Raw genomic sequence first — 23,640 nt, 5'->3', positions numbered from 1 at the left:
CAGGCCTGTAACCCGGACTGTTTCAGAGGCTCAAGCAGGAGGATCAGGACCTTATGGCTTGCATAATACCTGGAAATGAATGTGCTAATTTTAATTTATGCAAATTAATAAAAAGACTATTTCATTTTGTGGGTGGGAGTGTTTTATGTGGAGAATGTTGAACAGAAATGAATAGGACAAGTTGATAATTAATCTAAGGCATATGATTATGTGTGACCTGAAATTTCAGGATAGAAAACAAATGCAAATGGATTTTATAACCTTTTCTGCATTAATGTAGGTATATAAATTCTAACACACATTATACATACATATATATTTGTCTTTGGCTTCCTAGTGTTTTTGTAAAGACTCACAAATGAGGATGAAGAATCAATCAATGGACCTTGACTTCATTCTTTTAGGATTGACAGATGACCCACAATTGCAAATTGTGGTTTTTCTGTTTCTCTTTCTTAATTATATGATGAGTCTGGTTGGAAATTTAATCATTGTGCTCCTTAGCCTGCTGGACCCTTGCCTCAAGACTCCAATGTATTTCTTTCTCCGCAATTTTTCCTTTTTGGAAATCATGTTTACAACAGTGTGCATTCCCAGATTCTTGACAACTATTGTGACTGGAGACAATACTATTTCTTACAATAATTGTGCAGCACAACTGTTTTTTATTCTTTTGCTGGGAGTCACAGAATTTTATCTCCTGGCTGCCATGTCCTATGACCGCTATGTTGCCATCTGCAGACCACTGCATTACCCCATCATCATGAACAGCCGAGTGTGTCACTTGTTGGTCATCAGCTCCTGGGTGACTGGGTTTTTGATCATCTTTCCCCCATTGGCCATGGGTCTGAAGCTGGATTTCTGTGATTCCAGAATAATTGATCATTTTATGTGTGAAACGTCTCCTATCCGACAGATCTCCTGCACAGACACTTACGTCCTAGAAGTGATGTCCCTTGCCTTAGCCGTGGTGACCCTTGCAGTCACACTGGTGCTAGTGAGTCTCTCTTACACTTGCATTATTAAAACTATTATAAATTTCCCGTCTGCACAGCAAAGAACCAAAGCCTTTTCCACCTGCACATCCCACATGATTGTTGTCTCCATAACGTACGGCAGTTGCATCTTCATGTATATTAAACCATCTGCAAGGGAGAGAGTGACTGTGTCCAAAGGTGTAGCATTGCTGTATACGTCAATCGCTCCTCTCCTGAATCCCTTCATTTATACACTAAGAAACCAGCAGGTGAAAGAAGTCTTCTGGGATATATTACAAAGACTGTGTTTTTCAAAACACAGTTTAAAATTGTAATAGAGACTGCAACCACACATTAAAAATAGAAAATCTATTTCATAAATTTTTATGATTATTGGGTTTTCCTATGTCAGCAGTTACTTCATATGTGAGATTGTTTCCCCTGAAGAACCCTGTAGCTCAGTTCTACTTTATATTTTCCTCTTCTTTGGAAGATTGTATTTCACAATAAGTAACTTCCTCCAATTCTTTTTGAAAACACTTTTATGATTATATATTATTGTTTCTTACATACCCATTTCCAGAAATCATTGTATTCAATAAAATAAGCTTTGTATAGTAGCAATTTTTATGTGTGATTTTTTTTATTTGATTGAACATCAATGCAATGTATATTTATAATATCCTAATCATTGAGAGATTGTCATTCAATATCTGGAAGAAGTCTTCAATATCTGTAAAGGACACAAACACTTAAACCAAATATTATTATGTGATGCTAAATTATCATTATATGAAATATGTCAAGCATTTTATGGAATAGATGGGGTGATGTTTGTGGAATTTCAAGGAAAAATATTTCAAGAGAACATAATTATGCTAAGGTGAAAAATACCTATAAAATAACAATGTAAAAAACAGGATGTGAGAGCAAGAAGGGGAATATAAGAAAGTTTGAAAAAAGGGAAGGGAGGAGAGAAATATAATTATAATCTCAAAACATAAAGAAATAATTTTAAAAATTAAAAAATAAAGGAAAGCATAATAAAGTACAAGAATGCAAATTCTACAAGGTTGCTAAATTTCTCTATGGAAAGTGAGAATAACTAATAGTTAAAGGTGCATTTAAGAATTTATCTGGAGAGGAGTCAAGATAATTTGGTGGAAACAAGAAACAAAAATCAAAAACCCTTCCCATGTCAGTGTAAGCACTTGCATTTTCTTCACAGAACCCACAGTGAGAATTTATCTCCCCCAAATTTTCCTCTGGCATCCATACATGGATACACACACTTCATACCTCCACAGCATAAACACTACCCCATCACCTTACCAGACAGTCTCAGTGCAGAATATGTAAGATTTTCTGGCCTAGTTTCTCCAGGGACTACATGGGAGACATGCAACCTATACATTTGTTCAGTCATTACACTGGAACGTTGTACCACTCAGTAAAATATAACACCTAAACACAAAGTAAAGATACAAAGATGTCTGTCTCACAATTTCCTTAATGTAATAATGAAGGTGAGAGAACAGTAAGACTGCAGAGGTGGACGAATCAAAACATTTTAAGATCTGTTATTCAGCAAAGTGTGTGGACTTAAATCTCATATCAATAATTTCCAAATATTTAAAATACTTTTGTTTTGGTTTTAACTGGTGAATTATATTGCATGTGTTTTGTGGTTTAAAAGTTACAATAAATACATGCACACATTGCCAAATAATCAAATCATATATTTATGACCTCACACATTTCAATTTCTTTGTGATATCAAGTTATTATTTCTTGTGTTTCTTAGTTGAAATATCGGAGATATATCATTATGTATTTGATATGCACCTTGTATCTTGAAGCATATTCTGTACTAGTCTTTACAATTAGAGATCATTGAAAGTATAGGCAAGATGAACACTTCAGTATTTAACTTTTAATTTTAAAGAGATGCCCTTACAAATAATATCAAACATAGCCTGTATTAGAAACGGGGCTGATGAGGGTCATTGATTTAAAGTTACACACACAATCTAAAGATTTAAAGGTAGAATACAAGTGAGACAAAACATTAGGCAGTTATGTTTGTAGGCCTGAATTATATGTCACAGTACAATATTTTTCTTGTTTTTTTTTTTTTTTGGTTTTTCGAGACAGGGTTTCTCTGCAGCTTTTTTTAGAGCCTGTCCTGGAACTAGCTCTTGTAGACCAGGCTGGTCTCGAGCTCACAGAGATCTGCCTGCCTCTGCCTCCCGAGTGCTGGGATTAAAGGCGTGCACCACCACCGCCCGGACCTTTTCTTGGTTTTTTAAGTGTTCTCTTCACTGAATATGAAGCTCTCACATTTGTGGCAGAATGACAAGGAAGCAAGCTACTGGGATCCACCTGTCTCCTTCTCACCAGTACCAATACAGCTTTTATCTGGGCATTTGTAATTTCAATGCGGTTCCTCATGCTTGCACAACAAGTCTTGTGGCCACTAAGCCACCCCCTAGGCCATAATTATCTATTTAGTACCCAAAAACATACCTGCAAGTATTTCATTTTATACAGACCACATTCTGTAATCAATGACATCCTAAACATTTACATTATCAGAGCATATTTCATGTCAACATCTGTAAATATTGTTAATCTTAGCATTTGTTTTATTTAGCCCACACTTATACCTATAACAATACATTTCTACACGGGGTATGAAAATTACTGACTGGAAAGAATCTGTTGCAGAACTGAAAATACCTCCTTTTCCCAATTGGGATACATAGTTTAGAATATAGATGCAATGTATTTCCAGAGAAGTAAAAGATTCATCACCTTTATGTTACCTATATAGCCAGAGGCTTCCCCCAGTTGCAGTTGCACAACCAGACTTGGAAGAGGCCAACAGCTCACATAACTAGTATGTTATCTGTATGACTGAAGCCAGGCTAAGCAGAGCCTTTTTTTTTTTTCATTATATTTGTCTTTTATTTGCTGATTCCCCTCTGGGTGGATAGCCTTAGTGCAGGAACAAGAAACTAATTAGCAGAGCCTTTCTTAAGAGCTAGTACAGGTTGCTTGTTTCTAGATTCCAATCTTCTTGTAAGAAATGACGTGTACCCTGAGTAGAGTTTCAGCGTAGTTACACCAGGAAACTCCCCACCACCACCCCGGGGATTTTACTGTGTTTAAATGTCTGGCTTCAGACTCCCAAAGTCTTGATCCAGGTAGAGAAAGTCAATCAGAATTGAGTTTTCATTCACACCTCGTCACAGTTGGCTTCCCTTACTGCTGTGACCACCTATAGGGTCCCCCTCACTTCCATGAGTTCTATTTTCCTCTAAGGATTTTTTAAACCCCCACATGTAGAGGAGAATCGGGTAGACCCCTGTTTAACAGTCAGCTCCTACAAAGGTGCATTATGGAAAGATAAAAAGTTTTCAGAAGTTGACACTACTTTATAACTATTTTCCACACTAATTGAAGTAACAATTCGTTAGTGTGAGTTTCTGAAAGAAAAAAAAAATACCAACACAGTGTTAAAATGCAACAGACAGATGCCTCATCAAATCAGCACTGGGAATCAAGGACAGCATGGGAGACCTCGAATTTTTATTTATATTCAATTAGAAACTCCAGATGGAACAGGCAAATTGAGGATTTCCTCAGATTTAGATTTTTATAAGGGACAAGACTATATATAATGACTGAAATATCAACTGTGGATACTTCAGTTTTATTACAAAAGGACATGGGAGGTATCAGGAGAGTTACGGGACAGAGGAAGTAGAGACCGTAAGGGAGGCAGGACAAAAGGATAATAGAGCGCATGAGCCTTGAAAGTGAAACCAGAGGACTCTCTGTGAAGATGAGGAGACTAGGAAAGGGCACAGGTGAGACTGACTAGGAAAAACTATAGCTACACATATGAATAAAAATGTCATAATAAAAACCATTACTTTTGTGTATTTAATCTTTGTTTTAAAATCTTAACTAGAAAAAAAGAGTTTAGTAAGTCCATACATTGTCAAACACAAGTAGAAAACAAACATTTGTTAAGTTGATAAAAGAAAAAAAAAAAAGAAAGGAGATGTCTGCAGGATGGTGCCCATCCGATTTTGGCACACCACACTTAGTTTTGGAGCATGTAAATACTTAATTGAAAGTTCCTATCATTTTATCACTAGGTTGTATAAATAGTTAAAGTTATTGTCACCTTCAAAAAGAAGCCATTAACCTTCCCCCCCCCCAATGTTCTGAGAAAATGTCTTGTCTGTAAGACTTTAATGATATCACTTCCAAGGGCAATGCCCCTGTCTTAGCCTCAATTTTAAAATTATGAGAAAAAAAGATGAAGGAAAAAAGTCACTATCATGTTTCTTTTAGTTCCACTTGTATAAGTATTCGTTCAATATATTTAGATTAAAATAATTGCATGCTGTTTTTCATACCAAATACATCATTAATTTGGTGAAAACTGACTGACGTCAAATTGCTTAGGAAATTTCAATTTACAAATAGAAACTTCTTTAATCTGAGATATAAAAGCATTATGTGTTTTCCCACAATTATTATTATTTCTGGGATTCATAACTGTGAGGGAACACTCCTATTTCTCAATTAATGTCAAAGCCTGAAGTTAGATCATTCTTACTGTCAATGAGAATCCCTGGAAAGAAGCTATGTGTCTAAAGGATGGTAGACTAGTTAGAACTTCAGCGACATGGGGAGGTGGGAATCCTGCAGATACAGATGCTGATGACCTCACCTCTGCTAGCTTAGCCCGCGAACAGCAATTCTTGCAAACTTCTTTGTCAGTAATAGAATCCTGTGACTAACAGACCAAAAATATTTGACATATGTTTATCAGTTTATTGCTTTTATGAAATTCTGCAGTGTTTGGACAACTGGGCCTCTGCATCTATATCTGTTTCTTGTGTCTTTTCTTGCATTATTTTCCTTCTGTTTGTTTGTTTTGTACTATTCGAATGTGCTAGTTTTTGTTTTATCTTATTATATTTTATTATTCACCTTTGGAAGATTGTGTGTTTTCTAATGAGAGCCAGAAAAGGGGTGGATCAGGTGGGAGGGGAAATGAGTTGGAACTGGGAGGAGGAGAAGGAGGGAAACCGTAATCAGATGTATTACGTGAGACAAATATCTATTTTAAATAAAAGGATAAAAAAGCTACAAATTGAAAAACAACAGACAAAAAAAACCTTTTTGGAATCTATTAATAGATCAGTAGCATCTATGACCAAAACCCTAAGAATGTCACCAAATAACATCTGAAATTTGTAGAAAAGATTCCCCACCTTCCTGTAATCATCTTCCCGGTGTTTCTACTAGTGTATTTAAGAAATATCTTGATTTATGACTTTCATTGTTCTGTTACCAAAAGGAAATAAAAGACAACAACAAAAAACTTCATAAGGCTGTTTCCAAAAAGGAAAGAGGAACTGAAGACAATCTAAATCTGTTTCTAGGTCATGTGACTCAAACTCGGCTCTAGAATAAACAACTTGAATTCCCTTTGACAAGAAAGCTGTGTTCTTTTGCTTTGATATTTTTGGAAAAATGAATAATTATCATGACAATTCATTTTTAATGATTATAACTCTAGATGAGAAGCATCTCATTCCTTAATATGCTTCATGCTTCTCATCCACAGTGCCCATCAATCTATTTTCTTCCATCTTACAAGGTACATCATTTGGATGCTTCCTTCTATAAGATTAATTTAATCTTTGTATCAACTCAGATTTTCTAGTTATTTTCTACAAATTTCATTACATATAGAATAATTTCATGCTCTGTGTTTGTCTTTATTTTTAGCAATGCAAAATATTAATGTGCAAATGAAATACAATTGAAATAAAAGTAATTCAGAATGTCTGGACATTTACTTGTACAATACATTTGGTATATGAAACTTTAATTTATGAAAAGAGAGATTTTTGAGTAAAGACAGAATTACACAGTGTGGGCTGAAGAAGCAGTTTCCTCCTAGCCATTCAGAAGATGTGTCCTTAAAGATGACCATGAGCAATTAGAATACTTACTATGATAAAGTAGTAAAGGAGAAAAATGGCATAGGCCATAGTGGATATATCTAACAATCAATTTCATTTTTTCAGTCATGTTACAGCAGTATGCTATTTATGTCTAAATCTTATTTCATTATTTTGAGAAGAACACAATCTGTGAAGGACCTGTTTGAACGCATCCTTCACCTGCTGGTTCCTTAGGGTGTAAATGAATGGGTTTAGCAAAGGGGCCACAGAAGTGTTGAGCACAGCCACACCTTTGTTTAAAGTCACCCTCTCCTTGGCAGATGTTTTCATGTACATGAAGATACAGCTGCCATAAGTGATGGAGACAACAACCATGTGTGAGGAGCAGGTGGAAAAGGCCTTTCTCCGTTGCTGAGCTGACGGGAACTTTAGGATGGTTTTGATGATGAGTGTGTAGGAGAGGATCACTAAGATCAAGGTGATGACTAGTGTCATCACAGCTATGACAAAAGCCATCCACTCTATAAAGCGTGTGTCTGTGCAAGACAGCTGGAGGACAGGGGAAGTGTCACATAGGAAGTGGTCTATCAACTTGGAAGCACAGAATTCCAGTTTGAGTCCCAACATCAAAGGGGGGAAGATGGATAAGAACCCAGTCACCCAGGAGCTGATGACCAGCAGGTGACACACTTTGCTGTTCATGATGATGGGGTAATGCAGTGGTCTGCAGATGGCGACATAGCGGTCATAGGACATGGCTGCCAGGAGGTAGAACTCTGTGATTAGTAACAGAAAGAAGAAGAATAATTGGGTTAGACAAGCTCCATAAGAAATTGTTTTGTCACCAGTGAGAATGCTCATCAAGAACCGTGGAATGCAGGAAGACGTGAATGCCATTTCTAGGAAGGAGAAATTCCGGAGGAAGAAGTACATTGGAGTCTTGAGGCGGGGATCCAGCAGGGTAAGGAGGATGATCACTAAGTTCCCCATTAGGCTCAAGATGTAATTGAAAAACAGAAACAAGAAAATCAGAATTTGTAGCTGAGGGTCATTGGTCAGTCCCAGCAAAATGAACACTATCTCTACTGACTGGTTCTTCATTCCTCTTGTATTCCAACATGTCTACAAAATAATTTTAGAAAAAGTACACACTTAAAAATTGTTCCTTTTCCAACATAAAATTTCTTACTCAGAAAATTAACCAAATCCCATATATTTTTAAAAGTTATCTTAGAGTTTATTCAAGAACCTGTTCACTACTTCATTAGTATGTTTAAAAGAACAATTATTTCCCTTGTAAGAAGTTGAGTATACTATAATTGTGCATTTACAGAAGGAATGTTGGTCATTTGGAATATAGGTCTTCATGTTCATTAATATACTTTTCTCACCTTTCTTGTAGTTTATTTTATTAGACTTTTCAGGTGTGTGATATTTATATTTTGTGGTTATATTATATAACTCTGCTGTTAGCAGTAGTTCCAAAAGTTCTAATTTAGGGATATATATATCCTAATTTCTTAGAAAGAAAAACAACAAAAAACTTAAATAAATGGAAACATTAAATGATATTCTTGCAGGGTCAGGATGGTGATAGTCTGAGTTAAGTGTTTAGAAACTGAGAAGCATGAAGGGCATGCAGTTTCAAACTGAATCAGCAGCTCAACATGCTCAACATGCTACCATAAGCTTTGGTTTTCTAATAATAGGATTTCTCACTCATATTTTCTGAGTTAAGATATGCACGAAAAAAGCAATAACTGATGTTTTTACCTATAAGTATAAATCTAATATATCAAGTAGATATTCAAGGCTCATTAACTTTTTAGAAAAAGAGTTATACTAAAAAAACTTCCCATTTCTAGAATATTTTGATTCAGTAATAAGCCTTCATTTATTCTATAAATTTAATAGCTTTATAAATGTTACAATTTTTGAGTGAATACTTACTATACTTAAAGCTTTGAAGAAAACTCATAAACGTTGTCTAATACATTAAAATAAAAATAGCTTGTAATTTTATTCTAATTAATTTTTAAAGTAAAATCAAAACAGCCAACAAAAAATAATTTGAATTTGAAATTAATATGCAAAAATATCCATAGAAACAATCTTTGTCCATGTCATGTCAGTAACTAGAATTTATTTATTGACTCTATTTTAATCAATCCAACAAAGCTTAAACTGACTGACTCTTTGTATTTTTTAAGTGAATAATTATATTGTTTCCACAATATTTTCTTATAACAAACACTAGTGAATTTCAATTGTTTTTCTTATAAGAATTCCAAATGGTGCATCTTTAGTGACATTCCAGATAATACTTCCTTCTAGCACAGTTTCATTAGGAACAGTTTGGTTCTACTTCTGTTGACAGCAATGTAACAGTTTTCATATTTCCATGGTTTTAAAAATAGATAGGATCTACTAGTTTTAGATTCAAAGTAAATTATTGTACACATGGAGAAATATATGTGTTTTTTTACAACATATTGAAAAGCCACAAAGGGAAGAGAAAGATAAGTGATCATAAAGGCATAAAATATTTATTTTTTCTTTTCATGTGAAGAAATTCAAGCAAAGAAGATTAAATATGTGAAAGATAATTATGAACATAAGCATATAGGCAGCACTTTAGAAAGAGATGTCTGATTATTTCCTAGTGTGCACACAAAGATGTGGATATGTTTCCAGTGAGCATGACCCGAAGGGAAAGAAGTCACAAAGAGAGGAGCCAGCGACTTTTAGCTCAGTGTGTGATAGGAATGAAGGAGAAACCAATTCTGGGAGTGCACACGATGTTGTTGGAAAGCTCACACAGCAGTGATCTATTGTACTTTAAGGAAAACATTTACCATTTCCCAGACTTTATGCTTGTTTACATTTTATAATGTTACCAAGAAAGATAAAGTAAAACGCATTCTGGTTCGCACGCGCAGCAGGGAGCTCACTAGCAATTTGTGCTTTGAGACACCTTAAAAGTAAGTTTTAAAATTATTCTTTTAAATAAGTTATTTTGTAAAAATACTCACTTTTGAAAGCTTTAATGTAATATCTTATCCAAATTCTAATTAGCACTCACTTTATGGAACATCTCTTTTATACAGTTTTAGTGCTATCTTTAGGGAAAAGATTTATTAACTTTATTATCATCATAATTAAAAATTTAAGCCATTTAAAGTAGAAATGCATAAGATCCTGTGTTCTGAACTAATGATAAACAAGAATTATTTGAAGCCTGTGAAGTACAAGTTATTCTTTATAAAGCAGTACAAATACAGAAATAAAATTATAAAAACTTAACAATTATTTTGAAAAAAATGTCCTTCCTTTTGGTTTTTTCAGGAAATTTACAGAAGGAGATATATGAATATTTGAACCTGTAAATGGTTTCTAAAATAACCAAAGACTTGAGGCAGGACACTCCAGGCAAAGAAGGCAGAATGAGATAAAGAAATCTAATGTACCAACCTAACTTTGATTTGAATGAATATTCAGCATCCTAGTATTCATTCAACTTTGATGTAACCTTGTAAAACCACATATTATATAATAGTCTTACTTATGCAATTTGAGTGCTGACAACATTGATATCAATGTCTAATTATATAATATTTAATGTAGAATTGTCTCATTTGAACCTACTAATTTTTTTCTTCAGCAATTACATATATCACACATTCTCACAGTATTACTGTAATGGGAAACAACACAAATCACAGTGTGAGATTATAAGACTCACAGACCAAGATAGGCAATTGTATTTAGTTTTGTTGTATATTAAGACTATTACATAAGAATCCAAAAATTCTTTAATGTTAAAATAATTTGCATCTTATAGTTACTTGAGTTATATCTCTATAGATAAATATAAAATTTACTAAAACACTTACCATTTATTAGTTTAAAAGCTTTCCTTGGTTGTGTATCATGATTCTGATAAATATGCACATCCATGATTCAGCCATTGCCCTGGTTAAGAGAGAGGATGGATGCCCCATCTCTACTCACCTTGTGTTAATCTAAAGCACATGACCGACTTTCATGTTGTCTTAGAGGTTTGATATTTACTAATGTATACTTTCATAGAAAAGTGTATGGAATTACCATTTCCATTGCTTACCACATCTAACTTGTCTGAAGTAGTGTAAACCTTGCCAAGTGTAACTTGTGGCACGATATGTAGAGTCACTGTCTCTGATGTAATGGAGGAGCTGTGCCTCTGTGTCCTATTGGAGAGCAAGAAATTCTCAGGGAGACTGCAAACCAAGACCATCATTCTTTTCCTATGGGACTGCCAGAAATAAATACAAAATCACTTTTTGTAGAAATAATGTGTGAACAGACTTTTCTTTTGAAAATTATGCCTGCAGAAAATTTGTTTGTTAGGAGACACCTTTTGGGGTGATTTCTGCTGTGATCCTAGATACAGAGGGTTTGAACATTCTAGGATAGGGGCATGAGGATGAGAAATGTTAGGTAGGAGTAGCAGAGATAAGAAAAAGTCACAGAGACACAGGATAGTAATGGGAGGGCAACTCAGTGAATATTAGATGCTGAATTCTTCTGAGTTGAGTTCTAAGTTCTGAGTTTTGCCAGAACTTTGTTTTTCTATATTCTTTTATACATCAATACAAAGAGGGGAAGAAGACAAAAGACTGCTTTAACATGACTCAAAGGACAACCAGAACAGTTACTTGTCCCAATACTTGGAACATAAGTCATTATTTCTAGATAAAAGCATTCTATTGTTTAGGCAGTGAACTCACCCTAGACCAAGTATCCTGAAGTCAAAAACTCCCTAGATCAAACCTCCTATTTCAAGAGAAGGAGAAGAAGTATATTTGAATTCTCTAACCTTTGGACAGAGTAGAGTGGATCTACCTCTAAAAGTCATCTTAATGTCCAAACACTAAGTAACCACACCCTAGGTCAGGGTATGTAGCCACAGTTGTTAACAGCTCTGAATAAGCTCAAACTCTCTGACCTTCAGACTAGGTAGAATAGGCTTACATTTTTGGGCCTCCACATTTGTTACAAGTTGATTTTTGTTGTTGTAGTTGTTTGTATTTTGTTTTTGTTTTTTTGAGATAGAGTTTCTCTGTGTAGCCCTGGCAACAAAGAATACTCTGTGAGCTAGGCTGGCCTTGAACTCCTCTGCCTCCAAACTGCTGGGTTTAAAGGTGTGTGTCAACACCGCCAGGGTTAGATTGATGCTTGATTTTTTATCACACATCCATCTTTTGAAATTATGGTTGCATAGTTCTAGGTTTAGAGCAGAGAAAATGAAGAATTTTTCCAATGACCATGAAAAGTGAGATGGGAAAAAAATAACCTGTTGTAGGCTGTTCAAATTTAAGCAAAATCCTACCAAAATCCTGGTTTTGCTAAGATTTTAGATGCACCCTTCTTTATTTTCATATAACCATTTTCCCCTCTTCCACATGTGACAAAAAATATTTGACATGAGTTGTTAGAGTCTGACTTAATATGTTTTATATACTCAATCCAGTTTTTCTACTTTTCTGAAGTGAAATGAGTTTGCCTTCTTTTCCTTGATTTTTTAAAGTGTAAAGTACTCCTTTATACATAATGTAAACACATACATACATAAATGCTTTCTCGATACATTGTCTACTTAAAGTCACTTATGGTGTCCATGATGTAGATACTGTGACTAGTGTCCAAACATTCTGTCATTTCTTGTACAGTTTCTGATTCTCTTGGATATATACTTTGGAGTGGTTTACCTGGTAAACATGATTATTTTATTTCCAGTTACTTTGAGGTTCTTCTATACTGATTCCTGATTTCCGTAGTGAATTTACTAATTTACATTCACACCAGCAATGTATCAGTGTTCCTTCTCCATACTTCTTACATGAATACATTATTTTATGCGTAAGAGTTTATTTTGCACTACTAAAAATATTTCCTGATCAAGAAAGGATAAAGAATGATAAAGTCACCTCAATGAATAAATGATATAATATCTGAGCCTCTAAAACAGCAGAGGAAAAAAAGTATAAAAAAACACTTAAGACACAGGCATAGGTAAGGAATTTCTGAGTAGGACTCTGGTTACCTAGGATATAAGACCCCAAACTGACAGATGGAAAATTATGAAATTAAAAGGCTTGTGCACAGTAATGAAAATTGTGATTGGATTAAGCGAGAGTCTACAGAATAAAATAGTCTTTGCCAGTGACACATTGCACTAAGTTCTAATATCTAAGATATACAAAAGGGCTAAAAATATAAATGTTAATAAATTAACAACCCATGCATTAGAGAGAATTCATAAAGGCAGAAACATAACTCAATTAACATTTTCAAAGATGACCAGCATCCTTCCCTGGCCAATAGAGAGATACAAAATGCAAATGCATTGATATTCTATTTTACCTCAGTAAGAGTAGCTATCACCAAGAAAACAAGTGACAGCAAATTATGGCAAGTATGTAGGGAATGCTGGTGGCTTTGTAACTGCTGAAATCATTAGTAGATTATATTAAATACAAAACCCCATAGCATCTCAAATATCTAAATACAGAGCTATGACATGACTACCATATAGATGCTTACAAATCAATGTTTATTGTCGTCCATTGGGGACACCTAGGAGTTCATCAACTGATTAATAGATAAGGACAATGTGAATTGTATGCAAAATCGAATTTTATTCATGCACAAAAAATCAAAATTACGAAGTTTTCATGGAAATAAATGAAACAAGAATATTTTACAAAATGAGGTAACACAGACTCAGAATGCCTGTGAACTACAATCATTTCTGGTGCTGGAAACCTAGCCAACTATCCCTGGCTGGTGACATCATGATTCTTGGACTGAACCTACACCTGCCACTTTACTACACCAGCATCATCCTTAACTACATCCTAAAAGTTTCTTCCATATCCACAGATAAGGAAGTTCCAGCTATTCATTTGTTGGTTGGTTTTGTTTATCTTTTTATTATTTTTTAAAACAATCTTTTATCATTTTACATATCAGTCCCAGTTCCCTTTCCCTCCTCTCCTCCTGTTCCCCCTACCTTCCACCCACCCCATCCCCATCCACTCCTCAGAGAGGGTAAGGCTTCCAATATTAGTGAACAAAGTCTGGGGAAGGGCTTTGGTTCAGCTGTTTTTGTGGTTTTTCAGGGTGAATTGCTTCAGGGTGGATTCTCTCCAGAAGGCCCTTGCTTCTGCTGTGCTTCCTCCTACTGGCTGCTGCCAGATTCCTGCTGCATTTGGCATGTTGTGATTACTATGCGAAAGGATCCCATAGTATGTAGTAGGGTATGATTGTTTCTTGGAAAAATCCCACTCCTCACTGGGCAATTTATTGCAGAGAATAATGAAGGTGATTTGTATAGAAGCAACAATACTTTGTTAGATCTCTGATATTTTATTTTATTTTTAATTGCTTTTATTGAGCTACATAATTTTTTCCACTCTTCTACTTTCCTTCCCCTCCCTTTTGTGTGGGTAGGAGAATAGCCTTCTCTAAGTTGCCTAAAAGATCATTTGTGGACATTGGATTTAACTGTAAACAGATGTGGGATGTGTCAGGGGAGTGACTGGTAGGGAGACCTTATGGGACTGGGGAAAGAGAGCACAGTGGAGAACAGGGCCTTGAAAGCAGTAGAGAGACTGATTGTGGGAAGAATGGGAACTGGGGGAAGGTGTGGGAGAGTAGTCGGGAGGAATTTAGAGAAAAGAATAACTACATGTGTGTTTGAGAATGTCATAATGAAGTTCACGGAATGGTGTGGTGATTTTAAACATTAATAAAAATAATGTGTCTCTGAGGTTGTGTTGTTTTCATTTTTATTTATATCCAGGAAAAATAAGAGGAAAAGGTGAAGAAAAAAATCAATATCACATTTTATGTAGTTCCATGTTGCAAAGAAGTTCCTGCCTGCTTAGCTCCAAAATAATCGCACAGAAACTGTATTATTTAAATCACTGCTTGGCCTATTAGCTCTAGTTTCTTATTGGCTAACTCTTACATATTTATTTAACCCATTTCTATTAATTTGTGTATTGCCACATGGCTGTGGCTTACCGGATAATGTTCTGGAGTCCAATTTTTCAGGGCTATATGACTTCTCATTGACTCTGCCCTTCGTTCTCCCACCATTCAGTTTAGTTTTCCCCACCTACCTAAGTTTTGCCCTATCAATAGGCCAAGGCAGTTTCTTTATTCATTAACCAAGACAGAAGGACCTCCCATATCAGTTTCTTGGTTGTGCAAATTTTCCAATGCATTAAGATTAAAATAAGTATATAATGTAGTATGTGATATATATGTATATAACATCCTTAATTTTGCAAAAATGGCTCAAGTAGATTTGTTAAAAAGATTTAATTTACAAGTACAAATTTCTTTCAACTGACATGTTAGCAAGTTGCATATTGATTTTTTCACAAACTAGTCTCTTTTCTAAGATTCAGCACCATGAGGAAATATAAAAATAGCGTCAAAGCACGAAGTTAACTTATTTCTTCCTATGAAGCCATCTAATTATGTCAACTAATTGTTGGTAATAATCTACAGGAAACACATCTCATTCGTTTACCCACTTTTCATCACAGCTCCCTTGAAGCTTCATTTCCTTCATTCATCTCACAAGGCTCACCATGGGGATGCTGCCTTCTAGAAGACTAAATTTACGTTTAAACAGACACAGATTTTCTAGTTAATTCCCACAACAACCTCCTTTACACTATAGAATAATTTCATACTTTGTGCATACCTCTATTCTTAGAAATGCAATATATTAAACCGTTAAAGAAACAATTATCAATTGATATGGTAGAGAATTAACTCCATTATGTCTAACAACATTCAAATGCACAATACATTAAGTGAATAAACCTATCATTTATGAGAATAGATTTTTGAGTAAAGACAGAATTACACAGTGTGGACTGAAGAAGCAGTTTCCTCCTAGCCATTCAGAAGATGTGTCCTTAAAGATGACCATGAGCAATTAGAATACTTACTATGATAAAGTAGTAAAGGAGAAAAATGGCATAGGCCATAGTGGATATATCTAACAATCAATTTCATTTTTTCAGTCATGTTACAGCAGTATGCTATTTATGTCTAAATCTTATTTCACTATTTTGAGAAGAACACAATCTGTGAAGGACCTGTTTGAATGCATCCTTCACCTGCTGATTCCTTAGGGTGTAAATGAATGGGTTTAGCAAAGGGGCCACAGAAGTGTTGAGCACAGCCACACCTTTGTTTAAAATCACCCTCTCCTTGGCAGATGTTTTCATGTACATGAAGATACAGCTGCCATAAGTGATGGAGACAACAACCATGTGTGAGGAGCAGGTGGAAAAGGCCTTTCTCCGTTGCTGAGCTGACGGGAACTTTAGGATGGTTTTGATGATGAGTGTGTAGGAGAGGATCACTAAGATCAAGGTGATGACTAGTGTCATTACAGCTGTGACAAAAGCCATCCATTCTATAAATCGTGTGTCTGTGCAAGACAGCTGGAGGACAGGGGAAGTGTCACATAGGAAGTGGTCTATCAACTTGGAAGCACAGAAATCCAGTTTGAGTCCCAACATCAAAGGGGGGAAGATGGATAAGAACCCAGTCACCCAGGAGCTGATGACCAGCAGGTGACACACTTTGCTGTTCATGATAATGGGGTAATGCAGTGGTCTGCAGATGGCGACATAGCGGTCATAGGACATGGCTGCCAGGAGGTAGAACTCTGTGATTAGTAACAGAAAGAAGAAGAATAATTGAGCTACACAAGCATTGTAGGAAATTGTTTTGTCACCGGTGAGAATGCTCACTAAGAACCGAGGAATACAGGCAGACGTGAATGCCATTTCTAGGAAGGAGAAATTCCGGAGGAAGAAGTACATTGGAGTCTTGAGGTGGGGATCCAGCAGGGTGAGGAGGATGATCACTAAGTTCCCCATTAGGCTCAAGATGTAATTAAAAAACACAAACAGGAAAATCAGAATTTGTAGCTGAGGGTCATCTGTCAGACCCAGCAAAATGAACACTATTTCCACAGATTGGTTCTTCATTTCTCTCTTGTTTTATCAAGTCTACACGAAAAAAGTTAAAAACTAAATTTAAACGTTGCTCTTTTTTTTTCTTGAAGGTTCTGTTTGGAGAAGTTTAAACAGTGCACAGATATTTTTTTTCCAGTTTATTTATTTTTTATTAAAAATTGCCATCTCCTCCCCTCCTCCTCCCCCTTCCCTCCCCTCCCCTCCATCCACACCCCCACTCCCTCCCTCTTGAGGCCAAACAGCCATCAGGGTTCTCTACACTATGTTGAGTCCAAGGTCCTCCCAACTCCCCCCAGGTCCAGGAAGGTGAGCAACCGAACTGACAAGGCTCACACAGAGCCCGTCCATGTCGTAGAGACCAAGCCCATCGCCATTATCCTTGGCTCCTCGGTCAGCCTCCACCATCAGCCACCCTCAGAGAGACCGATAAATATCATCTTAGAGTCCATCACATGTGCTAGACCTTTGCCTTTTCAGCATGATTATTAGAATTCTTATTTTCTGCCTGAACATATTTATAGGAGGCATATCAGTCATTTGAAATATAACCCCCCCCAGTTTCATTAATGTGCATATGAGCTTGTGTTTTTAATATAATTTATCCTAGTTTATTGTTCAAGTGTGTGATATTTTAAATTTTTGATATTTAATTTCAGAATTTCACTATTGTAGGGTGCTGGTTTTGAACTGCATAGATACTCTGTACAAGGGAGACTTGAGGTAGCATTCTTTTTGATAGGCTTGGCAAACCAAGTTGTGAGGAGGCAAACCAAGTTGGGAGGAGGCAAACCTCTCCCATCAGTAGAGTGCCTTGCCAATGATCAGTCCTTGAGAACACAGATGTGCACTGTAGTTCAAAGGCTCTGATTAGGTTGTGGCTTGTCTTCTGGTGAGGTGTTTTTACATATATATTACAACAAGAGTTATTCCCATAACACCGAGCTTTTTGTTTAGATTAGCTAGGGCACAAAGCCCTCGAAATAAGTCGCAACCAAGTGACTAGTCCATGAAACTATTTTCATGTATTAAGGGAACCTAGTTTGAATTGTGATTTGAGTATTATAAAAAAGAGCACTGGCTTTGCAATAAAGTATGCAGTTGTGTCTCCTACTCTGCATCCCCTGTGTCCTGATTTCTGCGGCACTACCCAGGGTCATCCATAACTGAGGAGGTTGGAGAAAGGTCCCGAACACACTATGAAATGCCTTAAGCATGATTTACTATTTATAGGATATTCTTGTATTCCTAGTAGCCATAAAACTAATTGTTTAAAAATACACATATAGGAAATTTCTAAGAAAGAAAAATGTCAAAGAATAAAATAATGTAACTGTATAATGTATTTTAATAAGGTCAAACAAAAGTTTTAAACTGAGTTGTCAGTTAAACCTACTACCATAAAGCCTTTCTCATATGGTATTCTATTACTCTCCCCTGACTCATGATGGGTATTAGAGAAGAAAGAATATCTTTATGAAAAAATAACAACCTATACATTGCAAAGTAATGGTTCAAGTACATATGCAGGTTCATTCATCTATTTGAGTTACATAAGACAAATACCTTCTATTTCTTGAGTACCAGATTCCATAAAAATCTGCCATAATTTTTACCATGTTTATAGCCCTAGAAGTGTCAAAACCAGAATTTGTATGATAATAATTACAATATCCTTAAAGTTTCTAAGATGCATATATTCTATATACTACACAGGAATTAAGATGGCATAACATTTCTTGATTAAAATTTTAGATTGTTCAGTAGAATTAAAATGACACATGGGCAACAATCTGTATCTGGCTTTAATGAGCGCATCTATATGTTGGTAACCATAATTGGTGTATTGAGTTTATTTGATTTAATTTTAAAAAACTAATTGATGTTTAGTGATTTTTTATGGTAAATGATACTTTTTTAAAAAGATGTGTTCATGTAATAAACACAGGTTAGGTCAGTTGTTATTCTTATGATGATCCAAATTACACATCTCTGGTGACGTCCCAGATATCACTTATTTTCCAGTGTGATTTCATTTGGAAGAGTTTGATGATGCTCCCTTGGAGAGCAATAGATAATCCTATGGATAGCATAATTTTCATAGTTCTGTAGTTTTAGGTGGATAAGACATGGTGTGAGATACACAAGAAATTATTGTAGAAATAGAAAATGTGTAGCTTTCTCACACATGTTAAGAAAACCAAGGAGTGGAGGGAAGGATAAAGAGTTACGAAAATCTAAAATGTTTATATTCTTTACTCAAGAGAACTAACTCAAGAAAAATGAATTTAATATTATGGAATTTGATTTATGAATATAAGTGTCAATATGGGTGACTCTCTTAAAACAGAGCATGGTTATGTTACTAATGCACATCTTGTTTATTTTCTAGTGTGCAAACAAAGGCATGAGCATGTTTCAAGTGAGTTTGGACAGAGGGAAAAATTTCACAGAAATTCCATAGTAACTTTTAAGTACAGAATTCAATAGGAATGAAATGGACACTCCTTTTAGGTGGCACACATGGTACCACTAGAACAATGAGCAATACTGACACTCTCTTGTCTACTAAGAAATATGTATGGATGTATGTAAACATACACACACATATACACGCCACACATATCACTGTTTTGCCAACTTTATATACTTATGATTTAGATTATACGTAAAAACCACTATTCTGACTTGAAATTACTGTAGGGAACAAACTAAGAGAGACTACTTTCAGAACTCATAGTTTTAAAATTACTTTGTTTTTTAAAACAGCTTTACTCAAATTCTAAATATAAGTCAGTTTGTAGAGAATGCCTACTATGAAGAATTAGTGATATCTCTGGGGAAAGATTTCCAACTAGGTGCTTTTTAAGTTATTATAATGAAATAATTTAAGACTTTCTAAGTAGAAAATGTATTTTAAGTACAATTATGTGTTTTGCATTGATGATGCTAATAGAATCATTTTGTGGCCTGTGAAGCATAAATCATTCATTTGAAAACAGTACAAATATGAAATAAATATATGAAGAAGTAAATGACAATGAAAATAAATGTCCTTTCTTTTGTCACCTACAGGAGTCTGAGCATTTGGACCTGTGAATGGTTTCTAAAGGATTGAAGACTTGAAACAGCATGCTATAGGCCGACCTCTCAATGGTTTCTGAAGAACTGAGTGTTCAAGACAGCACACTCTAGGCAGATGAATCAGCCTTAGATAAAGAAACTAGCCACCAAACACCTCCAACTTGAGAAATTAGAATTCTCAAATGTATTCATATAAAATATAACCACATGATTGATAATGTAACACTTACCATGGAATGTCCTCATTAGAAACTACGGGTTTGTTCTACTTCGTCGGTTACATATACCACACACCCTCACAATCTGTACTGAGAGGGATAGCAGCACAAATTACACTATGAGATGATATGGCAGACTATGACGGTCTAGTAAGTATAATTGCATTATTTAAAATGTCAATTTTAATTAGTCACTATATATCTCACTTGTACTAATTTACAGTAACTTCTCTATAAAAAAATATATTAAAATACTAGCCTTATATTGATTGAGTAGTTTTCCTCAGCTGTATATGTAGATTCCTGGTAAATATACGCTCGCCTAATCCAGCCATTATCCCGGCAAACAAAGAGCATGGTTGGAGCATTCCATCTCACTCCATTCTAGCTTACACTTCATAACGGATTTCCACGTTGTCTTAGAGATATTATTTTTGGGCAATCTATTGCTTGGTGGGAAGGTGCTGCATGAAGTTAATATTTCTATTACGCACTATAACTCACTTTTATGAAGTCCTGCAAACCTGGCTAAGTGTGGCAAGCAGCACAATATAAAAATTCATTGTGTCTCCGTACCTCTGTGTCCTATTGGAAATGAATTCTCAGAGAGACTGCAAACCAAGACCATCATTTCCTAAGGGACTGCCAGGTTTAGACACATAAGTACTTTCTATGGAAATATATGCACAAACCTTTACTTTTTAAAGTCATGATTCTAGATATTGGTTACAAAATGCTGTCTGATTTATATCAATATGTCCATATTTGAAATTATAGTTGCACAGCTCTGGGTTTAAAATCAGACAAAATAAAGACTATTTCAAATGCTATAAAAACTTATAATTTAAAATGTAAAAAGATAACCTGTTGTAGACCAATTAACTCTAATCTGTGTTATTTAACACACTATTTATAATAGTGTGTTATTCTACAAATACTCTGTTTCATCTGACTTATTTAGCAATATATTCTGTCAACCACATCATCACATAAGTCCGTGGAGGGATTTCATACTTAGTTACAGATGCATGGTCCTTCTTTGTAAGGAAGTACCATTTTTCTCTTAGAGATCTGTTAATTTCAACAATTAGAACAGTACACTAATGTCTAAAACTGTGTGATACTTTAAAAACTCAAGTTCATGTTCATATGAGCATAACTAATTAGACTCAGAGGATTGTAAAAAGAAAAAGAAGAGGGCATGAATTTGGGAGATACTTCGTTAGAGGGATATTTAGAAGGAGCAGGAGAGGGAATATGATTACAATGCATTTTATACATGTGTGAAATTCTCAAAAAAATACACAGAATTGTCGGATTGCACAGCAGCAGCACAGGTCTGTTGTAGAAAGAAGACAAAGGTTCTCCAAGAAGAAATTTTAAGGCCCATGTGGCAGCAGGAAGGTCCAGCCTCTTCTGATGAACTGAACCCAGAACATACAAAGACCTATTTAATGATTCTTACACAAAGTATTTCCTCATACCAAGGTCCGTAATCTAATTTACATAGTTTACTGAAGGAGAACATCACGTGCCTTCGTGATTCTAGTCCTTTATTATGTATCATTTGCAATACACAATAATACAAGAGCCTCAGGTGTGACTGAGGTACCTTGTGACCAAAGTCAAGGGAAGGCTGAGATGCCCCTTCAGCAGAACAATTCTACAGACCACGGGAAACAATCACCATTTTACACAAGGATTCTTCAATATCAAAACACTTCTAAAAACATCTGTTCACTCTAATGTCTACCCGGATACAGTGACTCTGCTAAATCCCTACAACACAGAATATATTCCAAATTTTGAAGTCCTCAAATTAGAATTTCTGAATAAGGAGTAAACCATGAGCTCGTCCAAACTAAATTTCTCTATGAGATTCAAGCAATTGCCAACAGCAATGTATCAGAACTCTTGTTTCTTATATCCTCAACAGCTAAGTGGAGGTTTTGGCTTTATATACCTATCCAAGCTACATTTATAGGGACTGGAGAGCAGGCTCCATACTTAATAGTTAAGACCAGGTACAAGTAGGCTCTTCCCTTGCTTTGGATTTGAACTGTGCTCTCAGCACCCACTTTGCAGGGCTCACAACCACCTGTAACTACAGCTCCTCAGGTCTGACACCTTCTTCTGGTCTCCATAGGGACTAAACTTATATTTATAACCTCACACAGAGACATACACATACATGTAATTGAAGTATATTTATAGGTTATATATATTTATCAGAATAATTGTGTAACTCCTTGTCTGGACTCTCATATAAACATTTTACTTTCCCATATATGACAAAAAGCATGTGACATTTGTCTTTGGATTCTAGCTTTTTGTTTTATATGACAAATTCCAGTTCTAACCATTTTGCAGAAACTAATATGATGTTTTTATTCTGGGTGGCTGAAAACTACTTAATTATGTTTATCTACTATGGTTTCTCAATATATCTCCCTATTGACAGTTGCTTAGGCTGACTCTGTGATACAGATATTGTGAAAAGTATTACAATAAACATGGCTATTTATTCATATCTTGTAGGTGACTGACACTGGTGGATGTATATTTTGGAGTGGTTTAGCTGGTAAACAGTTTGATTACATTTATAGTTATTTTGTGATGTGGAGTGGGAAGTCCTTCTGTCTATGTTTTGCTTTTATTGGTTAATGAATAAATGTGTTTCGGCCACTGGCTTAGCAGAATAGGGCAAGGCAGGAGTTCCAAACAGATAGAGTAGGAGAGAGTAGGCAGAGTCAGTGAGAAGTCATGTAGCCTCTGTCAGGGAAAGACGCCTCCACTGGAGCCCACAGAAATTTTACAAGTAGGCCACGACCTCGTGGTGATGCACAGATTAATGGAGATGGATTAGTTTAGGATATAAGAGCCAGCTAGCAATATGCTTAAGCTATTGACAAAATGGTATTGCAAATAATATAGTTTCTGTGTGATTATTTAGAGTCAGAGCAGCCAAGAACAAATGAATACCCTCCGACTACAATGACTCCTTTCTATATTACATAGTGAGTGTACTAATTTACATTCATACCAGCAATATGTCAGGGTTCCTTTCACCCTGCATCCTTACTAGCATTCATTTACTTTAGAAAGATGATTTTATTTCACATTTATATGTAATTTTATGTTAGACTGTTGGGTCCATGAGGTCTTGCAAAGATGGAGCACAGTCCACCAAATCGTGTAAATCAGAAGCAAATGCTATTCCAGGAAAAAGAAAAAGAAATCTCCATGGGGCACACAAAACTTATTAGTCATAGCTGTGACCACAGTCAGAAATCTGACTTCTGTAGCTGTGGCAAAAGGA

General features: G+C 35.5%; 3 protein-coding genes across 3 annotated transcripts; 1 reads left to right on the top strand and 2 right to left on the bottom strand.

The window, feature by feature from the left end:
* Positions 1-364: 364 nt before the first annotated feature.
* Positions 365-1,312, top strand: LOC119803555 (olfactory receptor 6C6). Its single transcript, XM_038314942.1, has one exon. The coding sequence runs from the start codon at positions 365-367 to the stop codon at positions 1,310-1,312; it is 948 nt and encodes a 315-aa protein (XP_038170870.1).
* A 5,799-nt stretch (positions 1,313-7,111) lies between these two features.
* On the bottom strand, positions 7,112-8,071 carry LOC119803554 (olfactory receptor 6C6-like). The gene has a single exon (XM_038314941.1). It carries the CDS (start codon positions 8,069-8,071, stop codon positions 7,112-7,114), a length of 960 nt encoding a protein of 319 aa, XP_038170869.1.
* An 8,003-nt stretch (positions 8,072-16,074) lies between these two features.
* On the bottom strand, positions 16,075-17,034 carry LOC119803356 (olfactory receptor 6C6-like). The gene has a single exon (XM_038314615.1). It carries the CDS (start codon positions 17,032-17,034, stop codon positions 16,075-16,077), a length of 960 nt encoding a protein of 319 aa, XP_038170543.1.
* Positions 17,035-23,640: the final 6,606 nt, after the last annotated feature.

This window comes from Arvicola amphibius, chromosome 17 (assembly GCF_903992535.2).
Source record: "Arvicola amphibius chromosome 17, mArvAmp1.2, whole genome shotgun sequence".
NCBI classification, from domain to species: Eukaryota; Metazoa; Chordata; class Mammalia; order Rodentia; family Cricetidae; genus Arvicola; species Arvicola amphibius.
This window is presented reverse-complemented; position numbering and strand designations above follow the sequence as displayed.

What these genes read in the sequence shown, in the direction of transcription:
- LOC119803555 (XM_038314942.1), top strand. Translation starts at nt 365, where the DNA reads ATGAAGAATCAATCAATGGACCTTGACTTCATTCTTTTAGGATTGACA.
- LOC119803554 (XM_038314941.1), bottom strand. Translation starts at nt 8,071, where the DNA reads ATGAAGAACCAGTCAGTAGAGATAGTGTTCATTTTGCTGGGACTGACC.
- LOC119803356 (XM_038314615.1), bottom strand. Translation starts at nt 17,034, where the DNA reads ATGAAGAACCAATCTGTGGAAATAGTGTTCATTTTGCTGGGTCTGACA.